At 42.9% G+C, this 14,476-nt stretch overlaps 1 protein-coding gene across 1 annotated transcript in view; it reads left to right on the top strand.

The window, feature by feature from the left end:
* The window catches only part of LOC128700323 (homeobox protein unc-4 homolog), an 89,349-nt gene extending 75,735 nt beyond the window's left edge, over positions 1-13,614 (top strand). The window contains exon 3 of the mRNA XM_053793428.2: positions 12,454-13,614. Within this exon, the coding sequence (XP_053649403.1) occupies positions 12,454-13,191 (738 nt within the window). The 3' untranslated portion in view covers positions 13,192-13,614. The remainder of the gene's footprint in view (positions 1-12,453) is intronic.
* Positions 13,615-14,476: the final 862 nt, after the last annotated feature.

Genomic DNA, 14,476 nt, shown 5'->3' with positions numbered 1-14,476 from the left:
TTGTGTCTGCGGTCTTCTTTATCCTTCCCCAATCTTCATGACTTTGCATTTGGCGGGGTTAAACTCAAGGAGCCAGTTGCTGGACCAGGCTTGTAGCCTGTCCAGGTCTCTTTGTAGTCCTGCCTGATCCTCATCCGATTTGATTATTCTCATTAACTTCACATCGTCCGCAAACAAGGACACTTCTGAGTCTATCCCTTCCGTTATGTCATTCACATATACCAAGAACAGCACAGGTCCAAGGACTGACCCCTGTGGAACCCCGCTTGTCACAGACGCCCACTTTGACACCTCGTCACGTACCATGACTCGTTGTTGCCTCCCTGTAAGGTATTCTCTTATCCATTGCAGTGCCTTTCCTGTTATGTGTGCCTGATCCTCTAGCTTTTGCAGTAACCTCTTGTGAGGAACTGTGTCGAAGGCCTTCTTGCAGTCCAAAAAAATGCAGTCGATCCACCCCTCTCTCTCTTGTCTTACTTCTGTCACCTTGTCATAAAACTCGAATAGGTTTGTGCCACAGGATTTTCCCTCCCTGAAACTATGCTGGTTGTCAGTTATACACTTGTTTCTTTCCAGGTGCCCCACCACTCTCCTCCTGATGATCTCCATGACCTTGCATACTATACACGTTATTGATACAGGTCTGTAGTTTAGTGCCTCATGTCTGTCTCCCTTTTTAAAAATTGGGACTACATTTGCCATCTTCCATACCTCAGGGAGTTGCCCAGTTTCAAATGATGTGTTGAAGATCTTTGTCAATGGTACACACAATGTCTCTGCTCCCTCTTTAAGGACCCACGGAGAGATGTTGTCTTGTCCCACCGCCTTTGAGGTGTCAAGTTCGCATAGCAGCTTCTTTAACTCCTCCTTGGTTATATGTACCTCATCCAGCACTTGCTGGTGCACCCCCCTGCTCTGATTTCGTGGAGTCCTACTGGTTTCCACTGTAAATACTTCTTTAAATCTTGTGTTGAGCTCCTGACATACCTCCCGGTCGTTTCTTGTGAATTCCTCATCACCCTTCCTCAGTCTGATTACCTGGTCCTTGACTGTTGTTTTCCTCCTGATGTGGCTGTACAACAGCTTCGGGTCAGTCTTGACTTTCGTTGCTATGTCATTTTCGTATTGCCGCCGAGCCTCCCTTCTTATCTGTGCATATTCGTTTCTGGCTCTTCGGCTAATCTCTTTATTTTCCTGAGTTCTCTGTCTTCTGTACCTTTTCCATTCTCTAGTACACCTAGTTTTTGCATCCCTACACCTTTGGGTGAACCAAGGACTCGTTCTGTTCTTCCCATTATTTCTGTTTCCCTTGGGAACAAATCTCTCCTCTGCCTCCTTGCATTTTGTTGCCACATAGTCCATCATTTCTTGTACTGGTTTTCCTGTCAGTTCCCTCTCCCACTGAATGTCTTGAAAGAAGTTCCTCAAGCCTGAGTAGTTCCCCCTTTTGTAGTTTGGTTTTTCCCACCCTATTCCTGCTGCTCTCTCCACTTGGAGCTCAACTATGTAGTCGAAGCACAGAACCACATGATCACTAGCTCCCAGGGGCCTTTCATACATGATATCCTCGATGTCAGAACTACTCGAGGTGAATACAAGGTCCAGTCTTGCTGGTTCCTCTCCTCTCTCTGGTAGTGTCTCTAACATGTTGATGCATGAGGTTTTCCAGTACCACATCCATCATCTTGGCTCTCCATGTTTCGGGACCCCCATGGGGCTCCAGGTTTTCCCAGTCAATCTCCTTGTGATTGAAATCACCCATAACTAGTAACTTTGCTCCCCCCGTGTGCGCTCTCCTGGCCACCTCGGCTAGTGTGTCGACCATTGCTCTGTTGCTCTCATCGTATTCTTCTCTTGGCCTCCTGCAGTTCTGTGGTGGGTTGTACATTACTGCAATTATCACCTTATGTCCCTCAGACTGGATTGTTCCTACTAAGTAGTCCCTTTCGCCCGTGCCATCCATTCCTTCCATTTTCTCAAACCCCCACTGGTTTTTAATGAGCAGTGCAACTCCTCCCCCTCTCCTCCCTCTGTCTTTCCTGAGGATTTGATATCCGGTTGGAAAGATTGAATCTGTTATTATTCTGGTGAGTTTTGTTTCTGTGAGTGCTATTATGTCTGGGGATGTCTCCTTGATTCTTTCGTGCCACTCCTCATACTTATTTGTTATTCCATCTGCATTTGTATACCACACCTTCAACTTCTTTTCTAAGATTGTGGTCTGGGAGGTGTATTGGGGTTGGGGAAGTGGGAGACCTGATAAGGAACTATGGGTGGTTGCTGTGGGGGTGGAGTTTGTAATGCAGTGGGTGGGGGCATTGGATGTGGCATGGGTGTTTTGGTTTAGAGTGTTTGGTTGCACTGGGGTTGACCTGGTTGGGAGGCTTCTATAGGAAGTTGTGAGGGAGGGTGCATTTGATCTTCCTGTGTGTGGGATCTCCTGTCTGTCTTCTCCATCCCCTCTCTTTCCTCCTTTCGCCTTTGTACCATCTCTCTCTGTTTCTGCCTTTCTGCTTGAGTTCTGTCGCGGTCGAGATACACCTTCCTGTATGCCGGCATGTCCCTTAATCGTGCTTTCTCCTGCAGGATCCTGTTCCGAGTCGATTCTGCCTTGAAGGTCACTTTCACTGGCCGGGTTCTTTTTTTTTTACATACCCCCCTATTCTCCGAAAATTTTCCAGCTGGGTCATGTCGTCTTCTCCTATTGCTTTCATGATTCTTTCAATTGCTTTTTTTCTCTTGTTTTCTGGCTTTATATGTTTCCCCTTCAACTTCCTGGAGCCCATACACAAAGACTGACCTCACCCTTTCATTCTCCCACTGCATATCCCTGTGTATCCTCTCATTCAATTTGATTTCCTCCATTGTGTGTATGTGTATGTGTTTGTTTGCATGTGTGTGTGTGTGTGTGTGTGTATATCTTAGTTCCCCTACACCTACATTTTTTCCACTTCTTTTGCCTCGTTTACTCACCTATTCGTACTCACGTGTTTTTTGGTTGCAGGGGTCGAGCCTCAGCTCCTGGTCCCCACCTCTCCACATGGACACTACTGTTATGGGCTTTTATCAGGAAAGGGATAATGGAACGGGTCTCGATCGGTGATTTTCGCATCAATGGCGAGGCTCATGTGTCTGCTTGTGAATCAGTGAGTCATTAGTTACTGAAGCAGGGAGTCAGTAGTTACTAAATCAGTGAGTCATTAGTTACTGAAGCTGGGAGTCAGTAGTTACTGAATCAGGGAGTCAATAGTTACTGAATCAGTGAGTCAATAGTTACTGAATCAGTGAGTCAATAGTTACTGAATCAGGGAGTCAGTAGTTGCTGAATCAAGGAGTCAGTAGTTACTGAATCAGTGAGTCAGTAGTTACTGAATCACTTTCTTAAACGTGGATAGGATGGTCAAAGAATTATTATTATTTTTACAATAATTATTATTTTTAATATTTCATAATTATTTATAATTATTGTAATAATAATAATTATTATTGCATTCATGGGAACTGTGGGGTAATATAGCACAGGGAAATAGGATGCAGTCAGGTTTCGACCATGAAAGTATAGCTCCAGTCCATTGGATCAAGAGCCCTTCAGCAGCAACTTCGTGTGAATCATTTGTTTGAAGTGATTTTGTTTTTCAGAGGTTGTTTACTTTGTTTTTAGAGGTTGTTTACTTTGTTTTTTAGAGGTTGTTTACTTTGTTTTTTAGAGGTTGTTTACTTTGTTTTTTAGAGGTTGTTTACTTTGTTTTTTTAGAGGTTGTTTACTTTGTTTTTTAGAGGTTGTTTACTTTGGTTTTTAGAAGTTGTTTACTTTGTTTTTTAGAGGTTTACTTTGTTTATAGAGGTTGTTTACTTTGGTTTTTAGAGGTTGTTTACTTTGTTTATAGAGGTTGTTTACTTTGGTTTTTAGAGGTTGTTTACTTTGTTTTAGAGGTTGTTTACTTAGGTTTTTAGAGGTTGTTTACTTAGGTTTTTTAGAGACTGTTTATTTTGTTTTTTGAAGTTGTCTTTTAAGGTGGCACGTATTTTTAAGGTTACATTTTCTCTTTTTTTTGTGGTTTACTTTGGTTTTGGCCTTGTTTACTCTGACTTTTGTGGTTTACTTTTTTGAAGTTGTTTACTTTGGTTTATGAGCTTGTTTACTTTGGTTTTTAAAAATATTTACTCTGTTTTCTTTGGATTAGCTTTCATTTTAGTTTTCAAAATATTGTGATCTCTGGCACTTTAAATTGAGCATTGAAAACGTCAGTAATCATGAGCAGTCTTAGCGAGACGTCTGTTTACATGACGTACTAGTGACTAGTACATAGTCTTTCATTCTAAGGACGTCTAAGTACGTCTTTCATTCTATGGAGATATTAGTAAGCGTTTCAGAGACTTGTAGATGTAATGGGAAGAAAGAGGATACAGTGAAGGGTAAAAGAGAACACGGGAGAGATTTGGAGGGATGGAAGAGAGAAACATGGATAGTGGGGAGAGAAAAGTGTTAGAAGTGGGGAGAGAGAGAGAGAGAGAGAGAGAGAGAGAAAACTTCAAGCACTGGGAATTGCAGGCTCTACGCTATGTCTCCTCAGTGATTACCTTCATGGTAGATCTCTAAGTGTAGTTCTCAATGGAACTGAATCAGCAAGACATCCTATTGGGGCAAGTGTTCCACAAGGAAGCGTGCTGGGTCCATTGTTATGGAATGTCTACTTCAACGACCTTCTTCATCTCATCCCAGAATCACATGCATATGCAGACGACTGTACACTGACATTCACTTATCCAAGAGAAGAAATGCCAGCTGCTCTAAGCTGAGAGCTATATCAGCTTGGGGAAATAGATGGCAAGTAACATTTGCACCTGAGAAAACGCAAATGATGATCGTCTCTAGGCACCATGATGGTAATCCTGGTGCAGTAGTAAGGATGAATGGGAGGGTGTTGGCACCTGGAGAAGAAGTTGATATCCTTGGGGTGAAATTTGACTCCAAACTAACCATGAAGAACCATGTTGTAAATCTTGCAAACAAGGCAGCCAGGAAGCTTACAGAACTTTGCCGTATCTCGCATCTGCTTGACTGTATGGGTTGCAAGATCCTGTACGAGGCACAAGTACGCTCACACCTTGAGTATGCTCCACTTTCTTGGTTTGCCTGACCCCTCCCCCCCCCTCTCATCTGCGTCTGCTTAACAGAGTAGAGAACAGAGCAAGACGTCTCATCTCTCGCCTGGACCCATCCTGGATAGATCTGTCATTTCAGCAGAGCCTTCAACATAGGAGGGATGTGGGTGGCCTTACTGTTATGTACAAGGCCAATATTGTCAAAATACCACACTTGGATCCACTTCGAGGACAGCGTGAAACAAGCTTTTATGCCACAAGACGGGCAGAAAGCAGCAACTTCACTCTGGCTGTACCCTTCTCCAGAACATCACTCCATCTGAGATCATACATACCCAGGATGACTCGAGCATGGAACACATTCGTACAGCATAATGATGTCAACGAGATAAAGTCAGTTGATCAAATGAAAATGCTGGCCCACATATGGCTCCAACTTCATCCTGTTCCCTACTTGTATGTCTCATAATAAAAATGCTTTCAAATGAGCTGATGTAGGTAACAGCTCTTAGCTTGTCAATAAAGCTAGGGATCCCTGTGTAAAAAAAAAAAAAAAAAAAAAAAAAAAAGAGAGAGAGAGCGCACCTTAGCAACCCCGAAGATCATTGTGTGTGCTCTGAACTCCTTGCTTCCCACACACACACACACACACACACACACACACACCACCCCTTTGTTTATCTATTAAACATGCCACACCCCCTGCAATTTGTGCCGAGGGGGCTTGAAGGGGAATACTTGGGTAGCAGCGTATGTTTGAAGCAGCTGGTGTGTGTGTGTATATAAACTACCACCATCACAACCACCACAACCACAACCACGGCCTCGCGTGCGAGGTCACTACCTCTCCTGCCGCTTTTTCTTCCTATTCAATACTCATGCAAATGCCTCTGGTATCAATAACGGGATCAACACCTGGTGAGAGAATAAATATTAACCTTTCTAGATTGATAAATGGATAAAAACATTTGACAGGTGGTATTGACGGATGTAAATATCACCTGTCTTCCATTTCCTCCTGCTCTGTCTCATCCTTCTCCTCCTCCTCCACCACCTCCTCCATCTTCTCCACCTCCATCTTCTCCACCTCCTTTCTTTCCAGCTACTCCTGCCATCTCAGAGATTTTTATGTCATCTTTATTCTTCCCAGATCTTTAATTATTCTAATCCTGTTTAGCTCGTTATTCCATCTCCATCTCTCTCTCTCTCTCTCTCTCTTGCTTTCTCTCCAGTCAGCTACAAATTAACCCAATTAGAAGAAATTACATTCATCATCACTCACTCCATCTTTCAGAGTGCAGATACTGTATTTCCCACCACCAGAACCACAACATTCCCACCTATAGTCCAGAGTGCATGCACTGTACATCTCACCTCCAGAACCACAGTATCCTCATCCATCCTTTCAAGTGTAGGTATTGTACTTACCACCTCCAGAAAAACACCTTCCTCACCTATCCTCTGGAGTGCAGGTACTGTACCTTCCATCACTAGAACCACACCACCCATCCTTCAGAGTGCAGATACTGTATTTCCGACCTTCAGGATCACATCATCCTCTCCCATTCTTTGGAGCACAAGCACTGCACTTCCCACCTCCAAAACTCAAATCCGGCTAACCGGTTCTTCCGAACCCTTCCAGTAATCCGGCTAACCGGTTCTTCCGAACCCTTCCAGTAATCCGGCTAACCGGTTCTTCCGAACCCTCCCAGTAATCTGCTTAGTTCCAGTATCCGGCTAACCGGTTCTTCCGAACCCTTCCAGTAATCCAGCTAACCGGTTCTTCCGAACCCTTCCAGTAATCCGGCTAACCGGTTCTTCCGAACCCTTCCAGTAATCCGGCTAACCGGTTCTTCCGAACCCTTCCAGTAATCCGGCTAACCGGTTCTTCCGAACCCTTCCAGTAATCCGGCTAACCGGTTCTTCCGAACCCTTCCAGTAATCCGGCTAACCGGTTCTTCCGAACCCTTCCAGTAATCCGGCTAACCGGTTCTTCCGAACCCTTCCAGTAATCCGGCTAACCGGTTCTTCCGAACCCTTCCAGTAATCCGGCTAACCGGTTCTTCCGAACCCTTCCAGTAATCCGGCTAACCGGTTCTTCCGAACCCTTCCAGTAATCCGGCTAACCGGTTCTTCCGAACCCTTCCAGTAATCCGGCTAACCGGTTCTTCCGAACCCTTCCAGTAATCCGGCTAACCGGTTCTTCCGAACCCTTCCAGTAATCCGGCTAACCGGTTCTTCCGAACCCTTCCAGTAATGCTCCAGTGGTCACAGTAACAACACATCACAATGCACAACACAAACCGTTGTATCGGTACAACGTTTCGCTTTGGGTAGATCTTCACTAAAATTTAACAAAAGCTCACAAAGGGGAAATGTTAGGTTAGGTTAGGTTAGGTTAAGTAAGGTTAGGTAAGGTAAGGTTAGGTTAGGTAAGGTAATTATAGGTTAGGTAAGGTAATTTTAGGTTAGGTAAGGTAATTTAGGTTAGGTTAGGCTAAGTAAGGTAAGGTAAGGTTAGGTTAGGTTAGGTTAGGTAAGGTAAGGTTAGGTAAGGTAAGGTAAGGTAAGGTAAGGTAAGGTTAGGTTAGGTTAGGTTAGGTTAGGTTAGGTTAAGTAAGGTAAGGTAAGGTAAGGTAAGGTTAGGTTAGGTTAGGTTAGGTTAGGTTAGGTTAAGTATGGTAAGGTTAGGTTACGTTAGGTTAGGTTAGGTTAGGTCAGGTTAGGTCAGGTGAGGTCAGGTTAGGTCAGGTTAGGTTAGGTTAGGTTAGGTTAGGTTAGGTTAGGTCAGGTTAGGTTAGGTCAGGTTATGTCAGGTTAGGTCAGGTTAGGTTAGGTTAGGTTAGGTTAGGTCAGGTTAGGTCAGGTTAGGTTAGGTTAGGTTAGGTCAGGTTAGGTCAGGTGAGGTCAGGTTAGGTTAGGTTAGGTTAGGTTAGGTTAGGTTAGGTTAGGTTAGGTTAGGTTAGGTTAGGTTAGGTCAGGTTAGGTCAGGTTAGGTCAGGTTAGGTCAGGTTAGGTTAGGTTAGGTTAGGTCAGGTCAGGTTAGGTTAGGTCAGGTTAGGTTAGGTCAGGTTAGGTCAGGTTAGGTTAGGTTAGGTTAGGTCAGGTTAGGTTAGGTTAGGTTAGGTCAGGTTAGGTCAGGTTAGGTCAGGTTAGGTCAGGTCAGGTCAGGTTAGGTCAGGTCAGGTTAGGTTAGGTCAGGTCAGGTCAGGTCAGGTCAGGTCAGGTTAGGTTCGGTCAGGTCAGGTCAGGTCAGGTCAGGTCAGGTTAGGTTAGGTTAGGTTAGGTTAGGTCAGGTCAGGTTAGGTCAGGTCAGGTCAGGTCAGGTCAGGTTAGGTCAGGTCAGGTCAGGTCAGGTCAGGTCAGGTCAGGTCAGGTTAGGTTTGTCAGGTAACAGGACAAGTGTTTCTTGACGCGGGAAAAATATTTTATATTTAGACTCATTATAAAGGTAACTGAGGATTCTTAAAGACAATTTTCATAGTAAGTGACTATATAAAAATGATCTAAACATATGACAGTCAAGATAATGAATGTAAACAATGAATATCAATAATTTTGAATTATTGTTATAATAAAAAAACTAAAAGTAAATGACATGTATATGACACGAACGATTTGTGACCTTAGGTTAATATTTGCTTGAGTTGCACGCACAGGTGAGTAATAATTAACAATTTGCAATGTTCACTACAATGTTAAGTGGGTTTTGCAATGTTCACTACAATGTTAAGTGGGTTTTGCAATGTTCACTACAATGTTAAGTGGGTTTTGCAATGTTCACTACAATGTTAAGTGAGTTTTGCAATGTTCACTACAATGTTAAGTGGGTTTTGCAATGTTCACTACAATGTTAAGTGGGTTTTGCAATGTTCACTACAATGTTACGTGTGGGTTTTGCAATGTTTTGCAATGTTCACTACAATGTTAAGTGAGTTTTGCAGTGTTCACTACAATGTTAAGTGGGTTTTGCAATGTTCCCTACAATGTTAAGTGGGTTTTGCAATGTTCACTACAATGTTAAGTGGGTTTTGCAATGTTCACTACAATGTTAAGTGGGTTTTGCAATGTTCACTACAATGTTAAGTGGGTTTTGCAATGTTCACTACAATGTTAAGTGGGTTTTGCAATGTTCACTACAATGTTAAGTGGGTTTTGCAATGTTCACTACAATGTTAAGTGGGTTTTGCAATGTTCACTACAATGTTAAGTGAGTTTTGCAATGTTCACTACAATGTTAAGTGGGTTTTGCAATGTTCACTACAATGTTAAGTGGGTTTTGCAATGTTCACTACAATGTTAAGTGGGTTTTGCAATGTTCACTACAATGTTAAGTGGGGTTTGCAATGTTCACTACAATGTTAAGTGGGTTTTGCAATGTTCACTACAATGTTAAGTGGGTTTTGCAATGTTCACTACAATGTTAAGTGGGGTTTGCAATGTTCACTACAATGTTAAGTGGGTTTTGCAATGTTCACTACAATGTTAAGTGGGTTTTGCAATGTTCACTACAATGTTAAGTGGGTTTTGCAATGTTCACTACAATGTTACGTGGGTTTTGCAATGTTCACTACAATGTTACGTGGGTTTTGCAATGTTCACTACAATGTTAAGTGGGTTTTGCAATGTTCACTACAATGTTACGTGGGTTTTGCAATGTTCACTACAATGTTAAGTGGGTTTTGCAATGTTCACTACAATGTTAAGTGGGTTTTGCAATGTTCACTACAATGTTAAGTGGGGTTTGCAATGTTCACTACAATGTTAAGTGGGGTTTGCAATGTTCACTACAATGTTAAGTGGGTTTTGCAATGTTCACTACAATGTTACGTGGGTTTTGCAATGTTCACTACAATGTTACGTGGGTTTTGCAATGTTCACTACAATGTTACGTGGGTTTTGCAATGTTCACTACAATGTTAAGTGGGTGTTGCAATGTTCACTACAATGTTAAGTGGGTTTTGCAATGTTCACTACAATATTAAGTGGGTTTTGCAATGTTCACTACAATGTTAAGTGGGTTTTGCAATGTTCACTACAATGTTACGTGGGTTTTGCAATGTTCACTACAATGTTAAGTGGGTTTTGCAATGTTCACTACAATGTTAAGTGGGTTTTGCAATGTTCACTACAATGTTAAGTGGGGTTTGCAATGTTCACTACAATGTTAAGTGGGTTTTGCAATGTTCACTACAATGTTAAGTGGGTTTTGCAATGTTCCCTACAATGTTAAGTGGGTTTTGCAATGTTCACTACAATGTTAAGTGGGTTTTGCAATGTTCCCTACAATGTTAAGTGGGTTTTGCAATGTTCACTACAATGTTAAGTGAGTTTTGCAATGTTCACTACAATGTTAAGTGGGTTTTGCAATGTTCACTACAATGTTAAGTGAGTTTTGCAATGTTCACTACAATGTTAAGTGGGTTTTGCAATGTTCCCTACAATGTTAAGTGGGTTTTGCAATGTTCACTACAATGTTAAGTGGGTTTTGCAATGTTCACTACAATGTTAAGTGAGTTTTGCAATGTTCACTACAATGTTAAGTGGGTTTTGCAGTGTTCACTACAATGTTAAGTGGGTTTTGCAGTGTTCACTACAATGTTAAGTGAGTTTTGAAAGTAACTTTTTCTTTGAAAAGCAAATTGTACCAAAAAAAAAAATTTTTTTTTCATTTTAGGTTTAGTTAGGTCAGGTTAAGTTAGGCAAAGTTAGGTTACATTAGGTTAGGTTAGGTTAGATTGAAGTAAGTTGGGTTGACCCAACCCGGATTGCTCGTGCAGGTAGAAGCACTAAACCCGCAGTGGTCGAACAGCTCCTGGGGACTGAGAGGCAATCAGGTTTGATCCGAGGAAGGGGAGGGAGGAAAGACATGTTGCACATTCACTATCACACAACACTCACACCTTCCTACAAAGAAGAGGATGTTGTCTTAATGCTGCTGAAAAGCTCTTGTTCCAAGGAACTGGAAAAATCTCTCCTCTTCATTGGATCAAACCAGCTTCCATTTTATTCCACAGCCACTGTATAACTTCTTCGGGCTTAGCGCTTCATAATTTTAATAATTTTAATAATAATAATAATAATAATAATAATAATAATAATTTCCCGCTATTTTTCTTTACCTTTTTTCTGCCCTTCTTCCTTTTCCTCTCATCCCCCCCTCTCTCTCCCTCTCTACCCTCAGCCTCCGTCAAATCCTCCTTCTCCTCTATCCTCCTCAGTTTTCCTTCCCTCCTTTTCCATCCTTCTCCCTCTCCTTTCCTCTCAACCCCTTATTACTCCTTCCTTCTTCCTTATTTTATTCTCCCCCCCTTCATAATTCCCTACCACCCTTCACAATCTTTTTTCCGTCTCTCATTCACCCCTCCATCCCTTTTCCTTCCATCCCTTCCCTCTCCTCCATCACTTCTTCCCTCCATCCCTCCCCTAATTCCCCCTTCCGCCATGCTCCCCCTCCAAGCTTCTTCGATTCGGAAAATTACTTAATTTGCCGTTTGTTCCCGTTTTTTATTCCTCTATCTTTTTTTCATTTATATAAATTTCTCGTTTGGTCCAGCACTGAAATATTTTTTCACAACACCGCTGGCAAAACGAATTCTGTTGGATAGTCTTGTTGCAGCGTTCTCGGCGTCCAATTACTGTAGGAACGAGCGAAACGTTGCAACTACAGCGGGTGACACAGAAATGCTTGTTTTCAGGGTATTAATAAATCGACTTGATATACACGACATGTTAGGATGGCGTGCGACCGCTGTGCTTCTCCCAAATGTGGCCGTCGTGGCCTGTACGGCGGGGCTACGCAAGGTACGGAATTGCGAATCACGCTCTGGAAATCGTGCAACATGGGTGGGGAGGAATACGGACTCTATTCGATGGCGGGATAGGGAGGAGAATAGTCTGTGGTGTGCTGTTTGGTCTAGGGGAGAGGGAGGGAGAGGGGCTGATATCTATTATCAAGGTAGACGGAGCCGCCATTACCGCACGCAGTCCGCATTCGTCGGGAAGGTGACACAAATTGAATTTTTACGCTCGATATTATGGCGCGAGTATTGACTTCGAGACTCCCGGTTCTCGCGGTAGATGCGATTAGGTTGTGCGTGGTCGGGCCTATAAGTGCATGACTGTGATGGAGGTGTGTGGGGGGCCGAATGGTAATGACAGGTGTCCCTGACTGTCAACCTCCGAGAGACATGACAACTCTCTTTTCACAAGAAAATTGATTACTCTAGATGAGTAAATACAGTATTTACGAATTAGCCGAGGAAAACTGGTGTGTGTGTTATATGTGGTTGGGAGCAACAGGATGTCCACATTTCGGATTACTCATCTTGTGTTTCTGTCTTTCAGGTGTGGTTCCAAAACCGACGGGCGAAGTGGCGAAAGAAAGAACAAACGAGGAAGGGTCCGGGTCGCCCGGCCCACAACGCCCATCCACAAACCTGCTCTGGAGAGCCTATCCCTCCAGAGGAACTGGAGCGCCGGGATCGACTTCGCCGGGAGAAGAAAATTCTGAAGCAACTGGAACGGCAGCAGCGCAAACTGGCCCTCAAGGGAGTCCATGTGACTCTGGAGCAGCTGCGTCGCGAGTACGAGAACCAACAAAAACCTGAACCTGAGATCGATGTGGTAGGCGATTGTTCCGACTCTGAAGACACACGGGAATACGAAGACCACCCGGGTCGAGACTCTTCATCCTCGCAAGAGCCGCCCACACCCACGCCCACGGCCTCCTCGCCGAAGAGCCCGACCACACCACCTCCAAAGCGGCCTCGACCCTCAACTTTCTCTATTGCATCTCTTCTTTCACTTTCAGAACCCTCAGACCCGCCCCCCATAACGCAAGAGCGTGCACAAAATGCCTCCGAGTCTCTGGTGTCCAGGGAGGCGATGTCTCTCTCTACAGCCGCCTTGACGCCAACTTCGCAGACCATTCTTGATTCTTCAGTAGCCTCCCTGTCCATGTCAAACGATACTCCCACAAGCCGGGAATCCGAAGTTATCCAGCATCATCCATCCTTGTCATTTCTCCCGTCCTCCATAAGCGTTAGTGTTCGGAGACCATCGCCCCCGCCGGACGATCACTAGCTGCTAGCCCATCAGAGCCTAAAAATCCCCACACCTACCTAGGGTGGGAATAGAGAGCGTTCAGTAAGGCAAAGGAGTTTCAAGACAGGTGTTGCTCCATTTTCAGGGGCCGCTGAAAGTTTGACGGGTTTGACTGACTAAAGCTTTGGTACGCTTGTGAAAGCTGCAGTGCATATATATAGCTGGGAAGATTTAGCTTGTCTCCCAGAGCCGTGAGATATTAACTCTGTATATTAAACTTGTATACGCTGGTATTCGTCCCGATGATCCGCAAGCGAGCGGACGGGAGCAGAAGCCAGAGTGTAAAGTGAAGCGACCAGCTTGTCACCTCAAAGACTCCGATCAGCCTGTCACCTAAAAGACTCTAAACATCCTGTAACATAAGAGAGAGTTCGTCTTTCTTAAACACTTCATTCCTATCCGATAAGATTCATTCTCTTATTTATTCGTGTCATATTTCATCGTGATTAGATATATTTATGTCCCCAGTGTGCATTATGTATAATGTAAAATGTATACGTAGAAACATGTGTAAATATATAATATAGTTATGTCTGAGACTTCTTAACCTATATTATTAATGGTCATATATAACAAGGCATAAAGTGAGCAAAATATACTCACTGTTTTCACTATTAGTCACTGAACCTAACTGAACCCCTTACTTTGTTCTAACTGAACCCCTTACTTTGTTCTAACTGAACCCCTTTGTTTGTTTTGGCGGATGGTCAAAAGACCTGTCTCCAGGCTTGAGTTGATTCCAGATTTGAGTGACTCCAGGCTTGAGTGTTTCCAGGCTTGAGTGACTCCAGGCTTGAGTGTTTCCAAGCTTTTGTGTCACCAGGCTTGAGTGTCTCCAAACTTGAGTGACTCCAAGCTTGATTGTCTCCAGAATTGAGTGTCTCTAAGCTTGAGTGATTCAAAACTTGAGTGTCTCCAGGTTTGAGTGTCTCCAGGCATGAGTGTCTCCAGGTTTGAGTGTCTCCAGGCTTGAGTGTCTCCAGGCTTAACACTCTATATATATATATATATATATATATATATATATATATATATATATATATATATATATATATATATATATATATATAATATATATATATAATATATATATATATATATATATATATATATATATATATATATATATATATATATATATATATATATATATATATATATATATATGCAAAAACAACCACTGTGAAAGAATATAGAAATTCCAAGCTCTTTCGTGACTACTCACATTATCAAGGAACATTATCATTGTTCCTTGATAATGTGA

This window comes from Cherax quadricarinatus, chromosome 71, assembly GCF_038502225.1.
Source record: "Cherax quadricarinatus isolate ZL_2023a chromosome 71, ASM3850222v1, whole genome shotgun sequence".
Classification (NCBI taxonomy): Eukaryota; Metazoa; Arthropoda; class Malacostraca; order Decapoda; family Parastacidae; genus Cherax; species Cherax quadricarinatus.
This window is presented reverse-complemented; position numbering and strand designations above follow the sequence as displayed.